Source organism: Oryctolagus cuniculus, chromosome 3, assembly GCF_051225735.1.
Source record: "Oryctolagus cuniculus isolate XC-2025 breed Fujian yellow rabbit chromosome 3, ASM5122573v1, whole genome shotgun sequence".
Taxonomy (NCBI): Eukaryota; Metazoa; Chordata; class Mammalia; order Lagomorpha; family Leporidae; genus Oryctolagus; species Oryctolagus cuniculus.
The window spans coordinates 42511606-42531177 of NC_142869.1; the positions used below are offsets into that span (position 1 = coordinate 42511606).

The window sequence follows — 19572 nt, forward strand, 5'->3', positions numbered from 1 at the left end:
GGATGGCTGGGCGCCGTGCAGCCGGCGGCGTCCAGGCAGGGAAACCGCTTTCCCGCCGAAATTAGGTTCGGCCGCGTCTTTGACGCTCGCTCCTGCCCGACTCCATGCAGCTGCCCACGACCAGTTGTCGGGGCAGTCGACGCCTCGACACCTCGGGTGGCCAGCGGGGACCAAAGGGACTGAGAGGCCGGGGGAGGCCGGAGGGCGGGGGAGAACGCTTGTGGCCCACGTCGGACCTGGACACTCTAGGACCAGCCAGCACGGGGCGCACGCCCGAGCCAGTCAGAGCCGGGCGGGGCCGGGCTCGGCCGGGCGGGACCGGACGGGGCCGGACACGGGCGGCGGGGCCGCTCAGGCCCGAGGCACCCGGGCAACGTGCTGCCTCGCCCCGCCCCGCGCCCCGCCGGCAGCCAATCGGGGCGCGCCACGCAAGGGCCGCGGCCGGCTGCGCACGCGGCGGACGGCGGGCTCGGTGCCGTTGAGGGTTCCCGCCACTGCTGCTGGCGGGTTTGCAGGGCAAAATTTCTCGCTGGTTGGCTTTCTTTTCCCTCCCGCACTTTGGTGGGGAGGGAGTGGATCCTCGTGTCACTGGCCAGGTTCACGATGACCCGAGAGAACCCGAGGACGTTGCCGCGGCCTTTTCCCCCAGCGCCTCCGCTTGCTGGCCTCGCAGGGGAAGGAGCTACGAGGCCGTGACTGCGACGGTTAGCCCGCCCTCATCCCGCGGTCCCGGTTTGCAGAGTAGAGGCTAGGGTTAGCGGTCGCTTCTCGAGGGGGGGCGGCAATGAGGGCACGTTTTACTGAGCGGAAGACCCTTCTCGCCCCAAGGACACCCTACCTCGGTACTTCCCTACGCTTGGAAAGTGATCGCCAGCGGAATGTGCGGCGCTCTGTTGTTTAAGCCAATTGGGGCTCTAACCTTAAGGAACAAAGCTCTTGCTTCTACTTGAGCTTTATAATGCCAACATTATAAACTATTTTCTAGGCTATTTTTTTCATGCTGTACTCTCCAGCCCTCAGCCTGATGTTCGACATACCGTGAGCGGGTCACTCCTAGAGAAATAACTTTATTGGTTTATGTTTTCGTTCAAAATATATTCATCGCGCATCTGCTATGAAAGCTCACTGCCTTCAGTGCTTGCTGATGATAAAGGGAGGGGAAAACTGCCCTCGTGACTGTTAATTACATTATAGCAGCAAGAAACAGATAATAAATGTAACGAGTATATCATGCGTTATAAAAAAGTGATAAGGAGAAAAATAAAGTATTTGGAACACACAATAGAACAGGAAACTTAGATTCTGGAGAATGAAGTGAATTGAGTATAAAAAGTTGATGTGTCTCTTTTCCCAGTGGGTATCCTTTCACTTCTCAAGATTAAAAATAAAGCACTCTGTTCACTTATATTCATTTCATCTTCTAAATGAAATAATATTAGAGTTTGTCTCTTAAACACAGTCGAGAATAAATGAGTGCATCCATTGAACTCTTTGTTTTTAGAATTAAGAATCTTTTGAAGACTAATTTTTTAATTTAGCAAATAGGTAAGTTCTACAAGCTGTAAACAGTGGACAAAGAGACAATGTTATATCTGCTAGAGCTGTTATATTATCTCTAGCAATACAAATCCAGTTGAAAAAATAAATCTAAGCATCCCAAAATCATGCATTCTGGGCACTGTGTCCTATTGAGTAAAATAAAGTTACAAATAATCTCCAAGTGTCCAGAGAGGAAACTGTTAATTGAATTCCTATAACTGAAAGCTACAACATAGTAATTAGTAAGTGTGGTGGCTTATCTGTGGTTTAAAAGAAAATTTAAACTCCCAAGGTAGGGGATATACATGTGTTTCCTGCTTAACACTGGATAGTTAGAAGTCTGTTTAGTGTTCACAGGAGGCAAGTAAGTTCTTGAATCAGTTTCTCTTAAAAACTCTATGGCCAAGTCTTTTTTTTTTTTTTTTTTCAGTTGTAACCTTAAAAGTCTATTATAATCTTCCCATTGTAAAGAGGCATATTTTAATATATGTTTATTGAACTTTAAATTGGGTACTCTGACTTAGAATTGTTAACATCTGGATGCTACTGAGCTCAATTCTTTGGTATAAAAATTTTATACTGATGAGATATAGTTACATAATTTTTTACAAAGTCCAATCTTGAAATTGACAATTACATTGAATATTTTGACTTTGAAGCCAAAAATGGTTAATCTTAATGTCAGCATTTATTAAGTTGTCTATGCCTTGTAGCCAGATAGCAACCGAAACACCCCTATAGTTCTATAAAGTTGAGTCTGTTTTGAAAGAACAAGAAAGAATACACTCCATGCGGGTCTTTCAGTCAGAGTGTGCTAGAAAGAACTTACAGAATTTGGGCTTCTGCTAAGCATTTTAGACAGTTCTGAAGAAAGAAGAGCTTTACTCAGGAATACATGTTGTCAAGAAATGGAAGTATTTCTATGATTATGTTAATTCATATCAAAAAGGCAAGAAAAATCGGTCAAGGCCAAAACTGTAATTGATGTAACAGGAGCAGTCGCTCATATCAACCAGGATGGAAAGATGTTTGGCAATGCTTTTATTTTTGTTAATGTTCAGACATGATTATGGGATTTTGGTTTTTTTTCTTAATCCATCACAGTTGCAATGTGACCTTGTCTGATGTTGGTGTTCTGTTAACAAAAAAATACCATTGCCTTGCTATGAGTACCAGGCCAGCTCCTAACAATACTAGCACCAAGCTGGTTGTGTCAAGCCAGCTCCTGAAAGTTTGGAACCACTCTTCTGTTTCTCAAACTTCTTTAAAAGTTTGATGTTCCTCCTTAATAATTAAATAATATATTTGATAGTAATGCAGCCATATTTAAATAATATTTAATAATATCTTCTTAAAAGTGGAGAAGATTCTGTTTCCTATATTTTTGTTGCCCCAAGTTCTAATTATGATCCTCATATTAGTGCCTAAATGACTCATACTTTTGAATTATCAGCCTGCATCAATACTAAAAGTGCTGAAAGTTTAAAAGAGTTTTGTTTTACAGCAAACATCAAACCAGACGCAAACAGATTCATTATCTCCGTCCCCTAATCCTGTGTCACCTGTGCCTTTGAATAACCCAACAAGTGCCCCAAGATATGGAACAGTGATCCCTAATCGCATCTTTGTAGGAGGAATTGACTTTAAGGTACCCACTTATATATACAACATAGTACATTTTTTTCTTTAGAAATTATTTTCTCAGAAATTGTTTCTTTATGCAACTATTAAAAACAACATTTATGTAGTGACTCACTGGTTTCAAATTGTCTTAATATAAAGAATCTTTTCAATAATTAGGTTAGATAAAACACATATAATTATCCAGTTTCACATACAAAGAAATTGACACTAATTGACTTGCTGTAGGTCTGTAGCAACTTCGTGGCACAGTGAAACTAGTATCTCAGTTTTCTGATTCATACCTCCATGTTCTTCACATCCCCAAATTTCACTAATTATACTTTCTTCCATTATGTTCCACTAGCTGAAATAATGGGTGATTATAATTCTCAAAAAAAAAATCAAGTTTAAAAAAGAAAGAAAGAAACTTTCTCCTTTATCCCAACCTTTATCTCAGGTTACTGAGTGAACACCTAAACTTCCATCTTTTGCAAATTACTTTCTGTGATAGCTCTTAAATTTGATAACCAAAAGACCTGTGTCATAGTCAGAATAAAGCATCTCAGTAATATATTTAAATCATGTAATCAGCCATTAAAGTCTTTCAGAGAGGCAATTTGTGAGATGATTTATAGTGCTCCCCAAGTAGAAGGTAGGAGTAAAAATCTAAAAGAAAGGCATGCATGAATATTTTAAATGAAATACCCTTACTTCCAAATGGAAACATGGAAGGATTTCCAAGCTTTCATATTTCAGAGAAATTACCATTGAAATTATACAGATAGATTTCTTTCTTTAACCAAAAAAAGTCCTATCCCATTAGATATTTGACATATATAACTCACTATTTGTGATAACCAGTCTGTCACAATTTGAGTAGAATTACTATTCTTCTGCTTAATAGAAATGTTACACTAAGGATATTTGCAAAAATAGTAGACCTTAAGCAAGTACATTGTTTCACTAAAAAACTATTTCTTATAAAATGTTTACTTTTAAAGATTTTTAGTGTCTGTGGAAAACATTAATGGCTGACCGGAAATAGTCAATTTGGATATTCTTATTCAGAATTAATTTATCTTACAATATCTTAGTATATTTTTAAAATAAATCATCAATAAATATAAACATTTGAACAGTCAGTTATTCTAGATTCCCAAAGCCCATCAGCTACAATATGAACTTTGAAAGCCATTGATCAAAAGGAAGTTTATACTCAAAGCAAATGAAAATCTATGTCACCATGAAGGCAGACGATGTAACCATAATGACAGATGTTACCAGAAGCTGGAAACAGCAAGGAAGAGATTATCTAGATACTGGATGGAGTACAGACCTCCCTGCATTTCAGCTTGAGCCAGAGAAACTGATTTCACTTTCATTCTTCAAATGGTGACAGTATACATTTTCTTTTTTTTTTAAAGTTTGTGATCGTTTTTGACAGTAACAATAGATAACCAGATTCTCTTGTTCCTTGAATCCTGGAGGTGACTGAAATTTCATGAATCAAATGAGCACAGTCTCTGGTGATAGAAGTCAAAAGACTGATCATATCTGGGAACGTTGACAGAAACTTGCTAATAAGGTCAACAATATATTGGTCAGTTAGCTCCCTGATCACATATAAATATTAATTCATGAGAATTATTTCCTTTTAATCATCATTATTGGAATATAAACAATGTGGCATACCTTTAGAAGCCATTTTTTAAGTCTGGATGGAGTGGGATTTTTTTTTGGTTTGTTTGTTTTGCTTTGTTTTCGCTTTTCCGATGTTTCTAATCACTAATGCCTCAATAAATTCCTTTCTTCTAAAGCTAAAAAAAAAAAGCCATTGGTAAAATGCAACCATAGTTTTAAAGTAACTGCTAGGGTTCCCTACTTTATATTTACACCTTTTTCAACACCATAGATAAATGCCAGCAAGGAAATAGTTTATCGTAATAGCAAGCAAACTCTGACATTTTAAACCTTGTATTTTTAGAAACCTACAGACTATTGCTCTTAATGTTTAATCATCTTCAATCCTGTCTCCTTGCAGAACTGCAAAATTGAGCTAATGAATCTTCTATAAGACAATATTTGAGTTGTCTTCAGATCCCTAATAGTATTCCTTTTATAGTACAAATTTTATTTTATCTTTATCAAATAAAGTATTCACTTATTCCAGATTAACTCAGTATTTGTCATCATCCAGTTTAGCAGACTTGATGTTACTATCTTAAAAACCAATAGTGTAGGTAAGTAACGAAGTAGCAGGTGAACTCAAAAGGCTATGCTGTAAGCCATGTCTTACCTAGAAATGATTTTTCTATGGAAATTTTAAGTTATTCTTAGAGGCAAACAGATACACCTGAACCAGAAAATGACACTGCAGTTAATTTAGTGTGAATACTCTGGGAAAAGTTGATGACCTGTCAACAGACTATCTCAATTAACACCATATTTTTAGATCTTATCCATTTCAAGTCTAATTATGATTCTAGTATTTATTCTGAGTATCATCATAATACCTATACTTGGCTGAAATGTACATTGGATACAAATAAAGTAATAATTTATCAATTTGAGAGGCAGACACACATAGACAGAGGGAGCTCCTATCCACTGATTCACTTCCCAAATGCCCCCAACAGCAAGGGCTGAGCCAAGTCAGAGCCAGGGGCCAGGAATTCAATTTAGGTCTTGCACATAAGTGGCAGAGTCCCAACTACTTGAGTCATCAACCTGCTGCCTCCAAGCCTGCACATTAGCAGGAAGCTGAAATTGAGAGTGGAGTCAGGACATGAACCTAAACTCTCCAGTATGGGATGCAAGTGTCCCAACCTGTGGCTTACGCACTAGCTCAAACACCTGTACCAGTATCTAGTAACTTTAAGTCCTGTAATCACTGTTGTTACTACAGTGAGTTCAAGCATTTTCAGAAATATTTTCCTTTCCTAAAACCTGACTCATCCTAAAGACTGTGCTGATTAAAATAGAGTGAGAAGGAGCTGGCGCTGTGGAGTAAAGAGTAAAGCCCCCGCCTGCAGTGCCGGCATCCCATATGGGCGCCGGTTCAATTCCCGGCTGCTCCACTTCTGATCCAGCTCTCTGCTATGGCCTGGGAAAGCAGTAGAAGATGGCCCAAGTCCTTGGGCCCCTACACCTGCATGGGAGATCCGGAAAAAGCTTCTGGCTCCTGGCTTCGGATTGGCACAGCTCTGGCCGTTGCAGCCATCTGGGGAGTGAACCAGCGGATAGAAGACTGACCTCTCTCTCTCTCTCCCTCCCTCTCTCTCTCTCTCTCTCTGCCTCTCCTTTTTTCTCTATATAACTCTGACTTTCAAGTGAATAAATAAATCTTTTAAAAATAAAATACTAAAAGAACAAAAAAAAAAGAGAAGTATAGTCCAACATAACATAGTTTCCCCTGCTGTGACTGTTGGCCTTTCTGAGCCATAAGAGCCAATAGTAATATACCTTTACTATGGTCATAACATGTCTAATCCAAGTTTAAAAAAAATGGCAACTAGAGAACAAGAATAACTTAAATATTCTCTTAAACAGTAAATTTTCCTTGTCATTTAAAACAATTCAGCTTAAAATTTTTTATTTATATAAAATAGTGTAACCACCTATCTATTGCATAAAGCAAAGTACATATATTGATTTTAATAGCTTCGTGGCTTCATGCACTATTTTGGTGATAATAGACATTTGTTATATATATTTACAACTTCTATCTACAAAATATACATAAGTTGTTTTGTCTCTTATCAGTCAATTAAAATGTTTTAATGTTTTCTTTTTATGCTATTAGACAAATGAAAATGATTTAAGAAAATTTTTTTCCCAGTATGGGTCTATAAAAGAAGTGAAGATTGTAAATGACAGAGCTGGAGTGTCCAAAGGGTTAGTATCACTACAGATAGTATAAAGAATTTCTGTTGGAATACAGGATTTGTATGCTAATTAACTGTGGTTCTATTTTTAAGAGAATTTCATGCCCTCTTCTTTCCTCGTACCTTTGACCTCCTATTGTTCTTGAGACAGTAAGGGATTGGACAGAGGGGAGACTGTAATATTCCTTATTTTGTTAGGAAGTTATTCTTCCATGGGCTGGGGACCCATTCAGTGTTAGGCTGCAAACATTTAATCTTGAAATATCAAACAGTTGCAAAAGAACTGGAAACTAAAGGGTTCCGATGCTTTAGAAATTGTATCCCTGCTTTAGAATATAAAGAGCTTTTTGAGAAAACAGTTAACCCCAAGGAGACCTAATTAAGAGATGAATATATATAAGAACTGTAAAAGAATTATTTTAAATTGTCATATCAAAGGGAATGAAAATTGAGAAGAAAGCAGTACACCATCAAGAATGTGTAGAAAAGCCAGATTTCAGAGAGGAAAGAAGTAGTTTCGATAATTGTACTCATATAAGTCTGCAAAGTTAAAAGAAAAGTAGGTAAATCAGTGGAAATCAATGGAGGATTTTTTTTTTCCAGGAGAGGAAAAACATACATATTAACAGGTTACGAGAAGGGACCAATGAGGTGTCAGTAGAAACTATCAGTGAGAAAAGGCATTTAAGTATAACAGTGAATACTTTGGAAAAAGATGAGACCCTAGAGAGAAGTTATTTTTAAACAGATGAAATACTTTCTCAGAATGTGGAACAATGTTAAGATGAAGTGATATTGTACCTCTTTTGTTTGGCTAAAAAAATTGTAATGTTTTGGTAGTATCTACTTTTTAATCATTCAAAAACACACATGGAAATATAAACTGCATTTTAATGCCTTTTCCACTGGGTGGTGTGTGTGTTCTACCAAATATTTAGTGTAAAACTAATTTCTTAACTCTTGGTTAATGTTTGGGCAAACAAAGAGAACTTCTTTTGTTAAAAGGAAATTTTATATATGATACGGTAACTATGAATTGAAAAAATAGTAGTAATGATATTTAGCATTGCTCAAAAGAGTTATCTAATTAGAAATATATGAAAAATAAATAGAAATATGTGCTTTGGTAAATTTTTTTTTTCTCTACTTGTTGGATTTTTGAACATGTTATACATCATGTATTTGTATTTTTATGTTGAACGCTGTATGACTGGTTCTTGAAAGTAACAATCAAATGAAAAGCTGATATAAAATTGGAGTTGTACATGTTTTTAATTGATATTATTTAGGAAATATACTAATACACTAATATATTATCAGTTGTATGTGTTAATAATAAATAATGCAGTTCTATAGTAATTTACCAATTTAAGTAATACTGTGTTAAAAATTTAAATCTTTTTCTCTATTTTGGTTCCTTCACTTAAGCCAAACATGTTATTTTAAAGGAGATATTGCTCTGGACTGAATTCATTGCATTTCAGTTTGTAATATATAACATGAATTTCTCATGCCTTTCTACCTTACATATAACTTAGGGCTGAAGTGATTGCAGATCTCTGGTTTGTTTTCTTCTTTTTTTTTTTTTTTTAGTCCTCTTACACTTAGAAGAGGTGACAGTTTTAAGCTGTGAATAATTCTTCTATGATTGCTGTGCTGGTGTAGCAGAGAAAGATGTTTATACCACAGTGGCCCATTCTTTTAAAAAATTATTTTAATTTCAACCTAGCTAATGTAATGTTCTGAGAAAATAATTAATAATAATTAATGCATTTATTTAGGTATGGTTTCGTCACTTTTGAAACACAAGAAGATGCACAAAAAATTTTACAAGAGGTAAGATCTTCACTTTTGGAATTTCTTTTTTTTTTGGAACTTCTTTATTTAAAACTAAACCTTTAAGATGTTTATTTTTATATTAGAGTTCAAGTCTAATGATCAGTTGCTAAAAATAAATCTTAATTTATTTGCATCTATTTATTTATTTATTTTTTACAAGCAGAGTGGACAGTGAGAGAGACAGAGATAAAGGTCTTCCTTTTCCATTGGTTCACCCCCCAATTTATTTGCATCTTAAGGTTGATATTGGGGCCAGAATTCTGCCACAGTGGGTTAAATCCCTTCTTGGTACACTCACATCTCATATCAGAGTACCAGTTTGAGTCCTAGCTGCTCTGCCTCCAATTCTTCATGCTTCTACACGTGGGAAGTACTGGAGCCCCTGCCATTCATGTGTCCCTGTGGGAAATCAGGATAGAGTTCCTGGCTCCTGGATTCAGCCTGACCTTGACCTGGCTTTCAGCCTTTGGGGAATGAACCAGTGGATGGAAAACTAACGTACTTTCTGTCTGTCTCTGTCGCTGTCGCTGTCGCTCTCTGTTTTCCTCTCCTTTTCTCCCTCTCCCCTCTACTTCCTCCCTACCCACCTTCTCCATCTCCCTCTCAGTTATTCTGCCTTTCAAATAAATAAACAAATCTTTATGAAAGAAAAAAAGATTGGCATTGCTCTCCAAGAAAAAAATCTACAGAATGCCAAATCATTACTTGAGTAGGGCTGTGGAGTTTGTAATATAATTTTTCCCTTTATTTTGCTTTTAAACTAAGAACTTAGGGATTTACAAGGGTGCTTCAAAAAGTTCACAGAAAATGTGCATTATCTACTCTTTAATTTTCATTTATTAATTTGAAAGGCAGAGATTTCTCATCCACTGGTTTGCTCCCCAAATACAACAGCTGGGGCTGGGCCAGGCTAAAACCAGAAGCCAGAAACAATCCAGATACCCATTGGACTGCAGGAACCTAACTACCTAAGCCTTCACCTACTGCCTCTTATGGTGTATATCAGCAGGAAGCTGAAATCAGGAGAAAAATCAGGTTATCAGGGGATCTGGGTATCCAAAGCAGCATCTTAACCATTACACCAAATACCCATTCCTGCATTATCTTTTAATTGCATATTCCATGAACTTTTCAAAGTACCCTGGTATCTTTTTTGAAGTGTTAATAGCATTTTGAATTCCTAAAAAAACACTGTAAACACGAATTCCTAGAATGCAATTACCTAAAATTATTTCCCTCCCACAAAAAACTTTTTATATATGTATATATATATACATACGTGTGTGTGTGTGTGTGTGTGTATATAAGATTTCATTTATTTATTTGAGAGGTAGAGTCACAGACAGAGATGGGGGGAGACAGAGAGAAAGGTCTTCCATACGCTGCTTCAATCCTCGAATGGCCACAAAGGCCAGAGCTGTGCTGATCCAAAGCCAGGAGCCAGGAGCTTCTTCTGGGTCTCCCATGTGGGTGCAGGGGCCCAAACACTTGGGCCATTTCTACTGCTTTCCCAGGCTATAAGCGGAGAGCTGGACATACTCATAAAAGTAAGTTCAACAATAATTCAGGGCCAGCATTGTAACATAGAGGGTAAAGCCACTGCCTGCAGTGCTGGCATCCCATGTCAGACCCGGTTCATAGCCTGGCTGCTCCACTTCAGATTTGGCTCTCTGCTATGGCCTGGGAAAGCAGTAGATGACCCAAGTCCTTAGGCCCATGCACCTGTGTGGGACACTCAGAGGAAGCTACAGGCTTCTGGCTTTGAATCAGCCCAGCTCTGGCCTTTGCAGCCATTTGGGGAATCAACCAATGGATGGAAGACTTTCTCTCTCTCTCTCTCTCTCTCTCTCTCTCTCTCTCTCTCTACCTTTCTGTAACTCTGACTTTCAAATAAATTTTTTTTAAAGAAAGATAATTAAGAGCACTGAAGCTATTATCTATAGGTAGGGAACTATAAAAAAATAATTCAAGTATTCCTCCTACTATTTATGCAAAGCACCATAAGGCCACAAAGATGGAAAAGCCACATGTTGCCGGCGCCGCGGCTCACTAGGCTAATCCTCCGCCTAGCGGCGCCGGCACACCGGGTTCTAGTCCCGGTCGGGGCACCGGATTCTGTCCCGGTTGCCCCTCTTCCAGGCCAGCTCTCTGCTGTGGCCAGGGAGTGCAGTGGAGGATGGCCCAGGTGCTTGGGCCCTGCACCCCATGGGAGACCAGGAAAAGCACCTGGCTCCTGGCTCCTGCCATCGGATCAGCGCGGTGCACCGGCCGCAGCGCGCCGGCTGCGGCAGCCATTGGAGGGTGAACCAAAGGCAAAGGAAGACCTTTCTCTCTGTCTCTCTCTCTCACTGTCCACTCTGCCTGTCAAAAAAAAAAAAAAAGAAAGAAAGAAAGAAAAGTCACATGTTATGATCCCTAGAACTCATAAGCTAGTAGATCAACATTGAGTTTTAATTACTTAATCTGCTGCTAGTTTCATAATGTAGTCAAATTTCTGAAGAAGTTAATGGATTTTTGAAAGCAGTACCAATTGAAAAAGACTTTCTTTCTCTAATGGTTAAAAATCCTACATTTATCACATACTTAATAATTACATATAGTGAAATTTGCATTTTAACTTTTTATTTTGTTCTATAATCTCGCTTTTCTGCTTCACAAATTTAAAAACTTTTATGGCTTTTTAATTTTTCAAGGTACAGCGATTACAATATTTTTTAAAGATTTATTTTAATTGAAAAAACTACAGAGAGGCACAGGCAGAGAGAGACAGACAGACAGACAGAGCGGGGAGGGAGAAGAAATCTTCCATCCACTGGTTCACTCCCCAAATGACCACAATGGCCGGAGTTGGGCCGATCCAAAGTCAAGAGTCAAGAGTTCTTCTGGTTCTTACAAGTGGGTACAGAGGCTCAAGCACTTGGGCCATCTTCTACTGCTTTCCCAGGTCATAAACAGAGAGAGAGAGCTGGATCACAAGAGGAGCAGTCGGACATGAACTAGCACCCATATGGGATGCTGGCACCTGGAGGCGGAGGCTTAGCCTACTATGCCACCACACTGGCCACAAAAACTTTATAAATTTATAAACTAAGAGCATTCATAGAAATCTGTAGTCTGTAGTTCAGTGTAATAACTTTAAGTTGTGAAAATTTTAACAATTTTTCTCAAAGTAGAATTAGAATTACATATTATTAAAATCATATACATCTGATTCTTGTTATGTGTAACAGTTATGGAGTTGCCACAAATACTGAATTAGTAAATACTGAGCTGTTCCTAGAGAAAATACAGATGAGGTTCTCAGAACCATTGCTCACAACACTGGCATTAACTGTCATTAATACATAATCCTGTGTGTGTTTCTATTTAAAGACACCATATTTAATAGATTGTTGATTCATTAACATTGAATTCACCACCAACAGCACTAATTCCTAAATTAAGCTTGTCTAACACATATTTTTTTCCATAAGGCACATGACAGTCTTGTGCTTAGGAGCACAAGCCAGCATTTCATCTGTATACTTGGGGGCCATTTTAAATGGCAAACCCCCCCTTCCAAAAAAAAGTCTGAAAAATGTGCCAATAAACAGAGCTTGAAGAGGACACATTTTCAGTATAAAAGCTGAAATGGAAAGAACATTGCTTCCTTTACCTCAGCCTGGAATGTGCAGATCAGCCTACTCACATGTTTGACCACTCTGCACATGTCCTCTAGTAGCCTCAAAAATGAGTATTGATTTTGGAGTTACAAATAAGTTTTAGTGAATAGAAAAATTCACAAATGCAAAATCCATGAATAATGAGGACTGTATTTGACTGTATTAAAAGTGAGAAAGAGCATTGGAATCAAGATTCAGACCTAGATCTGTTTGAATTCAAAGAGTTGGCTCTTTTCATTAGGCATTATATCTTTCAAAGAACACTATAGTCTGAATGTTAAAAATTTTCTCCCTAGGTTTCCTTATTGGTTTTATAAATAATAGTCCTAAGATAATTTATTTTTTTCTTTACTTTAGGCTGAAAAACTTAATTACAAGGATAAAAAACTGAACATTGGTCCAGCAATAAGAAAACAACAAGTAGGGATCCCTCGTATGTATTGAGAACTAATGTATTTTTCAATATTTTTGCATTGTTCTTTTTGGAAATACTAGATTTTTATAGAACTTTATTAAAATGTCATGCTTCTATCATTTAATATAGTTATTTTATCCAAGTTGCTGGTCAAATTAATATGAGGGGCCTTCATGGAAAATATGATGTGTACCAAGAAGTAACTATGCATGAACATCAAAATTTTTTGCATTAACATAAATTTAATGTTTCCATTCAGTTTTCCTGTGAACTTTTTGAAGTATCCTCATATTTCATATTACAAAGCTATATATCACAGGGGTTTTTCCTAGGGAAAAATTTACACAATAATGCTTAAGTATATTTCATACAGTTATATCTTTGAAGCAAAAGTATTTTCTGATTAAAATATCATGAAAATTATTAGTAATTTAAAATTACTATTTAGAAAATTTTCTAATCAGAAAAATCATTTAAAATTAAAGTACAAATGCTGAAAGTTAAAATAATAGAAATAATATCAAAACTGGCTGCATTACCATGTATTGTAACCCAAACACATGTGTCATAATTATCAAAGGGAACAATCCCTAAAGTTTTAAGCTTTACTTTCGGTAATGCTTTCAATTCTGTTCCTTTCTCTCTCTTCCCATTTATTAAACTGGACAATTTTATAGTACTGTTTTCTCTATAGTTATTAAAATGTTTAATGAAGTCTTTGGCTAGAAGGAAATACCTCATATAAAATTAATAACTAACTTTTTACTTTTCCTTAACCTCATCCCAGTATCTTCTGGGATATGTAAAACATTAGCTAGTTATTAAACATCTTTTAATAAATTAATAAATTGTGCTCACTTGTATTGTTCTGCCTTTAGCTTAGAAGTTAACAGATACTGTTTATTTTTAAGTTGGTGTTTTTTAATTTAGGAGCTAACCAAAGTATCCCCAGTAGGTTAATACAAAGTAGGATATACTTAATATGATAGAATGCTGAGTATTTTTGGATTACTCTTGTTAATTAAATGGTTAAGCTGTAATACATAGTAATGGTTCATTAGCCCATTATCACCAACAGTAGGTACTAAGTAATAATGTTCATATTATGAACCACTAGTTACTAAAATAGAATATAAATCAGTACTATGCTAAACGCTTCAAAAATACAAATAGTTTTTAACAACTATTCAATGCAGGAGTCAGTGTTATAGATTTTTATTTATTTCATTTAATTTTTGCAGCAACCTGTAAGATATTATTAGCTCTACTTTTACAAAGGTAACATTCAGTCTTAGAAAGGTAAAGTCTTTGTTTGAACAGTGTTCCTACTGAAATACTCATAAAGGTAAAGGAGAGTTCATCTGGGCATGCTATGTCAACCCAAAGCAGCATATTAGAATTGCAAAGTATTTTTAAAGTCTCATGGTTATATAAAAACTTTATGCACATTTGCATTCTGTTCCATAATATCATGTTGTTTTTCGAATATAAAAATATTTTTCCAAAAGCCGGCGCCGTGGCTCAATAGGCTAATCCTCCACCTTGCGGCGCCGGCACACCGGGTTCTAGACCCGGTTGGGGCGCCGGATTCTGTCCCGGTTGCCCCTCTTCCAGGCCAGCTCTCTGCTGTGGCCAGGGAGTGCAGTGGAGGATGGCCCAGGTGCTTGGGCCCTGCACCCCATGGGAGACCAGGAAAAAGCACCTGGATCCTGGCTCCTGCCATCGGATCAGCGCGGTGCGCCGGCTGCAGCGGCGGCCATTGGAGGGTGAACCAACGGCAAAGGAAGACCTTTCTCTCTCTGTCTCTCTCTCTCACTGTCCACTCTGCCTGTCAAAAATAAAAAATAAAAATAAAAAAAAATATTTTTCCAAAAGCAATTGTTTGAATAAAAGTGCTTCTATAGGAAAATCACTATGTTCAGCTGGTACCTTTTCTTTCTTTCATTTTTAAGATTTCTTTATTTATTTGAAAGAGTTACAGAGAGAGAGGAAGAGACAGAGAGATCTTCTGTGTACTGATTCACTCCCCCGATGGCCATGAAGCTAGGAACCAGAAGCTTCTTCCAGGTCTCCCATGTGGGTGACAGGCCTAAGCACTTGGTCCATCTTCCACTGCTTTTCTCAGGCCATTAGCAGGGAGATGGATCAGAAGTAGAACAACTGGAACTCAAACCAGTGCCCATATGGGATGCTGGGGTAACAGGAGGAGGCTTTACTCACTGTCACAACACCAGCCCTCCCCCCCGCAGCCAGTAGCTTTTCATATCTCCTGGAATGCCATCCCATAACCAGTTTGAGAAGTGTGTAGTTAAATAACTTAACATGAGCCTTCAAACGCAAGATTGTTTGAATCCAAAGTTCTTTTCCCTTTTCTGCAAAAAAAGAAAAAAAAGATGTTAAACATATTTATAAAATATAAGCAGTTCTTAACATTTTTGTCTCAAATCTGTCCCTTCTTTCCATTGCCAACACCAGCCCAGCTATCCATTTGGCTTACCTTGGTTACTAGAAAATTTTTAGAACTGTCCTCTCTGAAAACAATATTACTACCTTCCAATCCATCATTTACAAGACAACTGGAGTGATCTTTCAGAAGTGTACATCTTATTCATAGCATATTTTGAGCTATTCTTTTTTCTTTTCATGCTTTAGCTGGCTAGCCTTCTCTTAGTTCCAGAGCATAACCACACCTCAGGACTCTCTGATTCACTGTTTCCTTTCCCTAGAATGCTTTTTATCATCATATTCATTCTTTAAAAAAAAAAGATTTGTTTTATTTATTTGAATGACAGAGTTAAAGAGGTAGAGACAGAGAGAAGTTTTCTATCCCCTGGTTCACTCCCCAAGTGGCTGCAATGGCTGGACCTGAGCCATCCTAAGCCAGGATCCAGGAGCTTCTTCCGGGTCTCCCACTTTTGGTACAGGGGCCTAAGGACTTGGGCCATCCTCCACTGCTTCCCCAGGCACATTAGCAGGGAGCTGGATCAGAAGTGGAGCTGCCAGGGTCAGTGCTATGGCGTAGCAGGTAAAGCCGCCTCCTGCAGTGTTGGCATCCCATATAGGCACCAGTTCGAGATCCAGCTGCTCCACTTCTGATCCACCTCTCTGCTATGGCCTAGGAAACTAGTAGAAGATGGCCCAATTCCTTGGGCCCCTGCAAATCACGTGGGAGACCCAAAAGAAGCTCCTGGCTCCTGGCTTTGGATCAGCACAGCTTCAGCCATTGCAGCCAACTGGGGAGTGAACCAGCAGATGGAAGACTTCTCTCTTTCTGCCTCTTCTTCTCTCTGTGTGTGTAGCTCTGACTTTCAAATAAATAAATAAATCTTAAAAAAAAAAAAAAGAAAGAAATGGAGCAGCTGGGACTCGAACCAGTGCCCATATGCCCATATGGGAATGCCAGTGCTGCAGGCTGGGGCTTTAACCTGCTGTACCACAGCACAGCCCCCCCTCCCCCATTAATTCTTTAAAGCCCAGACCAAATATCATTTCCAGTACAGACATTTGGCCTAAAGGTTAAGACATCTACATCCCATTTTGGAGTGCCTGGGTTCAAATCCCAGTTCAGCTCCCAATTCCAGCATTCCTGCTAATGTAGAGCCTGGGAGGCAGCAAGTGATGGCTCAAATGGTTAAATTCATGTTACCCACGTAGGAGGCCTGGGTTGAATTCCAACTCTTGGCGTGAGCCAAGCCCAGGTATTTCAGGAGTGAACCAGTGGATAACAGCTTGGTTTCTCTCTCTCTCTCTCTCTCTCTGCCTCTCAAATAAAAAATAGTAATTTCTTCTCAAACGTTCCATATAGAAAAGGGAGATTAATAAGTATATGGGTATATATAAATAATTGAAATGTTCAGTATGACAACCTATATTACCTCTTCATGTCTTCATCAAAATTGTGCTTAATGTGTTGCTTATGTGATTAGCTAATGACTGTATCTTCCCTAATGGAACATAATTTCTACAGGGATAGAGACTAGACTATGTCCATTGTTTTTTATTTTTCACCATATCACCAAGGCCTAGTTTAATGACTTAGAATAGTATGCAATCAAAATTTATTTATCACAGATAAATCATGGTTCATTCATGATCCATGGTTTATCTGTGAATCAATGTTGGGGCGGGGGGTGGAGAACCCATGAACCTCTTGAATTGACTATGTATGTATATTTTTGTGAAAAAAAAGTCCATGGATTTCTTTATATTCTCAAAAGAATCAAATTAAAAACCGCTAAAATATATAGTAAAAATGCTAGATCATCAAACACAGTGAAAAGTAATATTGCTACTTTTAAAGTGATAAGCTAGGGCTGCATTGTGGCTTTGCAGGTTAAGCCACCACTGGAGACACCTGCGTCCCACATCAGGGTTCCTGATTCCTGTCTCAGCTACTCCACTTCCAATACAGCTCCTTACTAGTGCACCTGGGGGGCAGCAGATGATGGCTCGTGTAGTTGGGCTCCTGCCGCCCACATAGGAGACTCCAATGGAGTTTCTGGCTCCTGGCTTCACTTCAGCCTGATTCAGCCTTGGCTGTTGTAGACATTTGGGAAGTGAATCAGCAGATAGAAGACCTCTCTCCCTCCATATCTCTTGTGTGTGTCTGTGTTTGTGTGTGTGTATATCTTTGTCAGTCTGCTTTTCAAATATTTTTCTAAAAAGATATATTTATTTCTTTTAAAGGCATAGTTACAGAGAGAGGGGGAGAGACAAGAAGCGAGAGATCTTTCATCCACTGGTTTATTCCTAAATGGCTGCAACAGTTAGGGCTGGACCAGGCCAAAGCCAGAAACCAGGAGCTCCTTCTGGGTCTCCCATGTGGGTGCAGGGGCCCAAGAACTCGAGCCATCCTCTTCTACCTTCTCAAGCTCAATAGCAGGGAGCTATAACAGAAATAGAAAAGCTGGAACTCAAACTGGCACCTGTATGGGATGCTGGCATTGGAGAAAGCAGGCAGCAGCTTTACTTGCTATATCACAATGCCAGCCCCATCTTTTTAATTTTTTTTTATTTATTTGACAGATAGAGTTAGACAGTGAGAGAGAGAGAGAGAGACAGAGAGAAAGGTCTTCCTACCCTTGGTTCACCCCCCCAAATGGCCGCCACAGCCGGAACTACGCTGATCCAAAGCCAGGAGCCAGGTGCTTCTTCCTGGTCTCCCATGCGGGTGCAGGGCCCAAGCACTTGGGCCATCCTCCACTGCCCTCCAAGGCCACAGCAAAGAGCTGGACTGGAAGAGGAGCAACTGGGACCAGAACCCGGCGCCCATATGGAATGCCAGTGCCACAGGCAGAGGATTAACCTAGTGAACCACGACGCCGGCCCCCAGCCCCATCTTTTTAAAAATAAAGTAAAGGGAAATCTGGATGAAGTTCCTGGCTCCTGGCTTTGGCCTGGCCCAGCCCCGTCTCTCTTTCCCTCTCTGTGTAACTCTGATTTTCAAATAAATAAATAAATCTTTAAAAAAAAAAAAGTGATAGTCTAGTACTGCTTAAATTTGTAGATAACATCTGTTCACTTGGGAGCTGTCAAAATCAAAATTTTTAAAGATATATTTATTTGAAAGGCAGAGTTACAGAGAGAGGGGGAGAAAGAGAGATCTTCCATCCACTGGTCCACTCCCCAAATGGCCGCATTAGCGGGAGCTGGGCAGATTCAAAGCCAGGAGCCAGGAGCTTCCTCCTTGTCTCCCACGTGGGCAAAGGGGCCCAAGGATTTGGGTCAACCTCCATTGCCTTCCCAGGCACATTATCAGGAAGCTGGATTAGAAGTGGAGTAGCAGTAACACAAACTGGTGCCCATATGGGATGCTAGCATTAGAGACAGCAGCTTTACCTGCTATGCCCCAACATGGGCCCAAAAAAATCAAAATTCTTAAACTCTACCCCAGACTAAATGAATCAAAATCTCTGAAGATGGGTCTGTGTAATTTTTATTTTCGGTAGCTAGGGGATTATAATGTATGTCAAATTTTGAGAAGCACTGGTATTGTGAAAGGAGCTTTGTCAGTTCTTGTAATTTATATAGCTTTGCTGGTGAAGTTCTTAATCAAATTGGCTCATGTAACTTTTAAAGTACCCATGACACAAAAAAATTATTTGATTATTTCCATGTAACTTGGCCTGAGAGAAGAGGATCCCAAAGTAGCCACTTGTGATCATGTTTGCAGTAGCAGCAATTGTAGCAAAAGAAGACCAGAGAGATAAAAGAGAGCCATAGCATGGATGAATGCTTGCTAATTGTAGACCTAAAGAATTAGTGATACGGAATGACTTTAGAATCTTTTTCAACTTCATTGCCTCCATCATCTCTGAACTTTTCAAATAAATCAAAGGTATAATGAACACACTGTACCAAAGAGGTACTTGTACCACAATGTTTATAGCAGCACTGTTCACAATAGCTAAAATATGGAATCAAGGTGACTGTTATCAGATGAATAAAGAAAATATGGTATTTATACAATGGAATTTATTCAGCTATTTAAAAAGTATGAAATTCTATCATTTGCATCAAAATGGTTGCAATTGGAGGGTATCATGTTAAGTGAAATAAGCCGACACAAAAATACTGCAAGTTCTCCTTTACATGTGGAAGCTAAAATTGT

General features: G+C 38.7%; 1 protein-coding gene and 1 long non-coding RNA gene across 7 annotated transcripts in view; one reads left to right on the plus strand and one right to left on the minus strand.

Moving 5' to 3' along the window:
* The window catches only part of BOLL (boule RNA binding protein), an 81592-nt gene that overhangs the window by 975 nt on the left and 61045 nt on the right, over positions 1-19572 (plus strand). For all 4 annotated transcript variants that reach the window (XM_089330122.1, XM_089330121.1, XM_089330123.1 and 1 more), the window contains exons 2-5: positions 3044-3187; positions 6965-7056; positions 8828-8882; positions 12905-12980. In XM_089330122.1, coding sequence (XP_089186248.1) covers positions 3044-3187; positions 6965-7056; positions 8828-8882; positions 12905-12980 — 367 coding nt within the window. The remainder of the gene's footprint in view (positions 1-3043; positions 3188-6964; positions 7057-8827; positions 8883-12904; positions 12981-19572) is intronic.
* Positions 14162-19572, minus strand: part of LOC103348807 (uncharacterized) — a 90779-nt gene continuing 85368 nt past the window's right edge. For all 3 annotated transcript variants that reach the window (XR_517110.5, XR_016231979.1, XR_016231977.1), the window contains one exon: positions 14162-15334. This is a non-coding gene — a long non-coding RNA (uncharacterized LOC103348807). The remainder of the gene's footprint in view (positions 15335-19572) is intronic.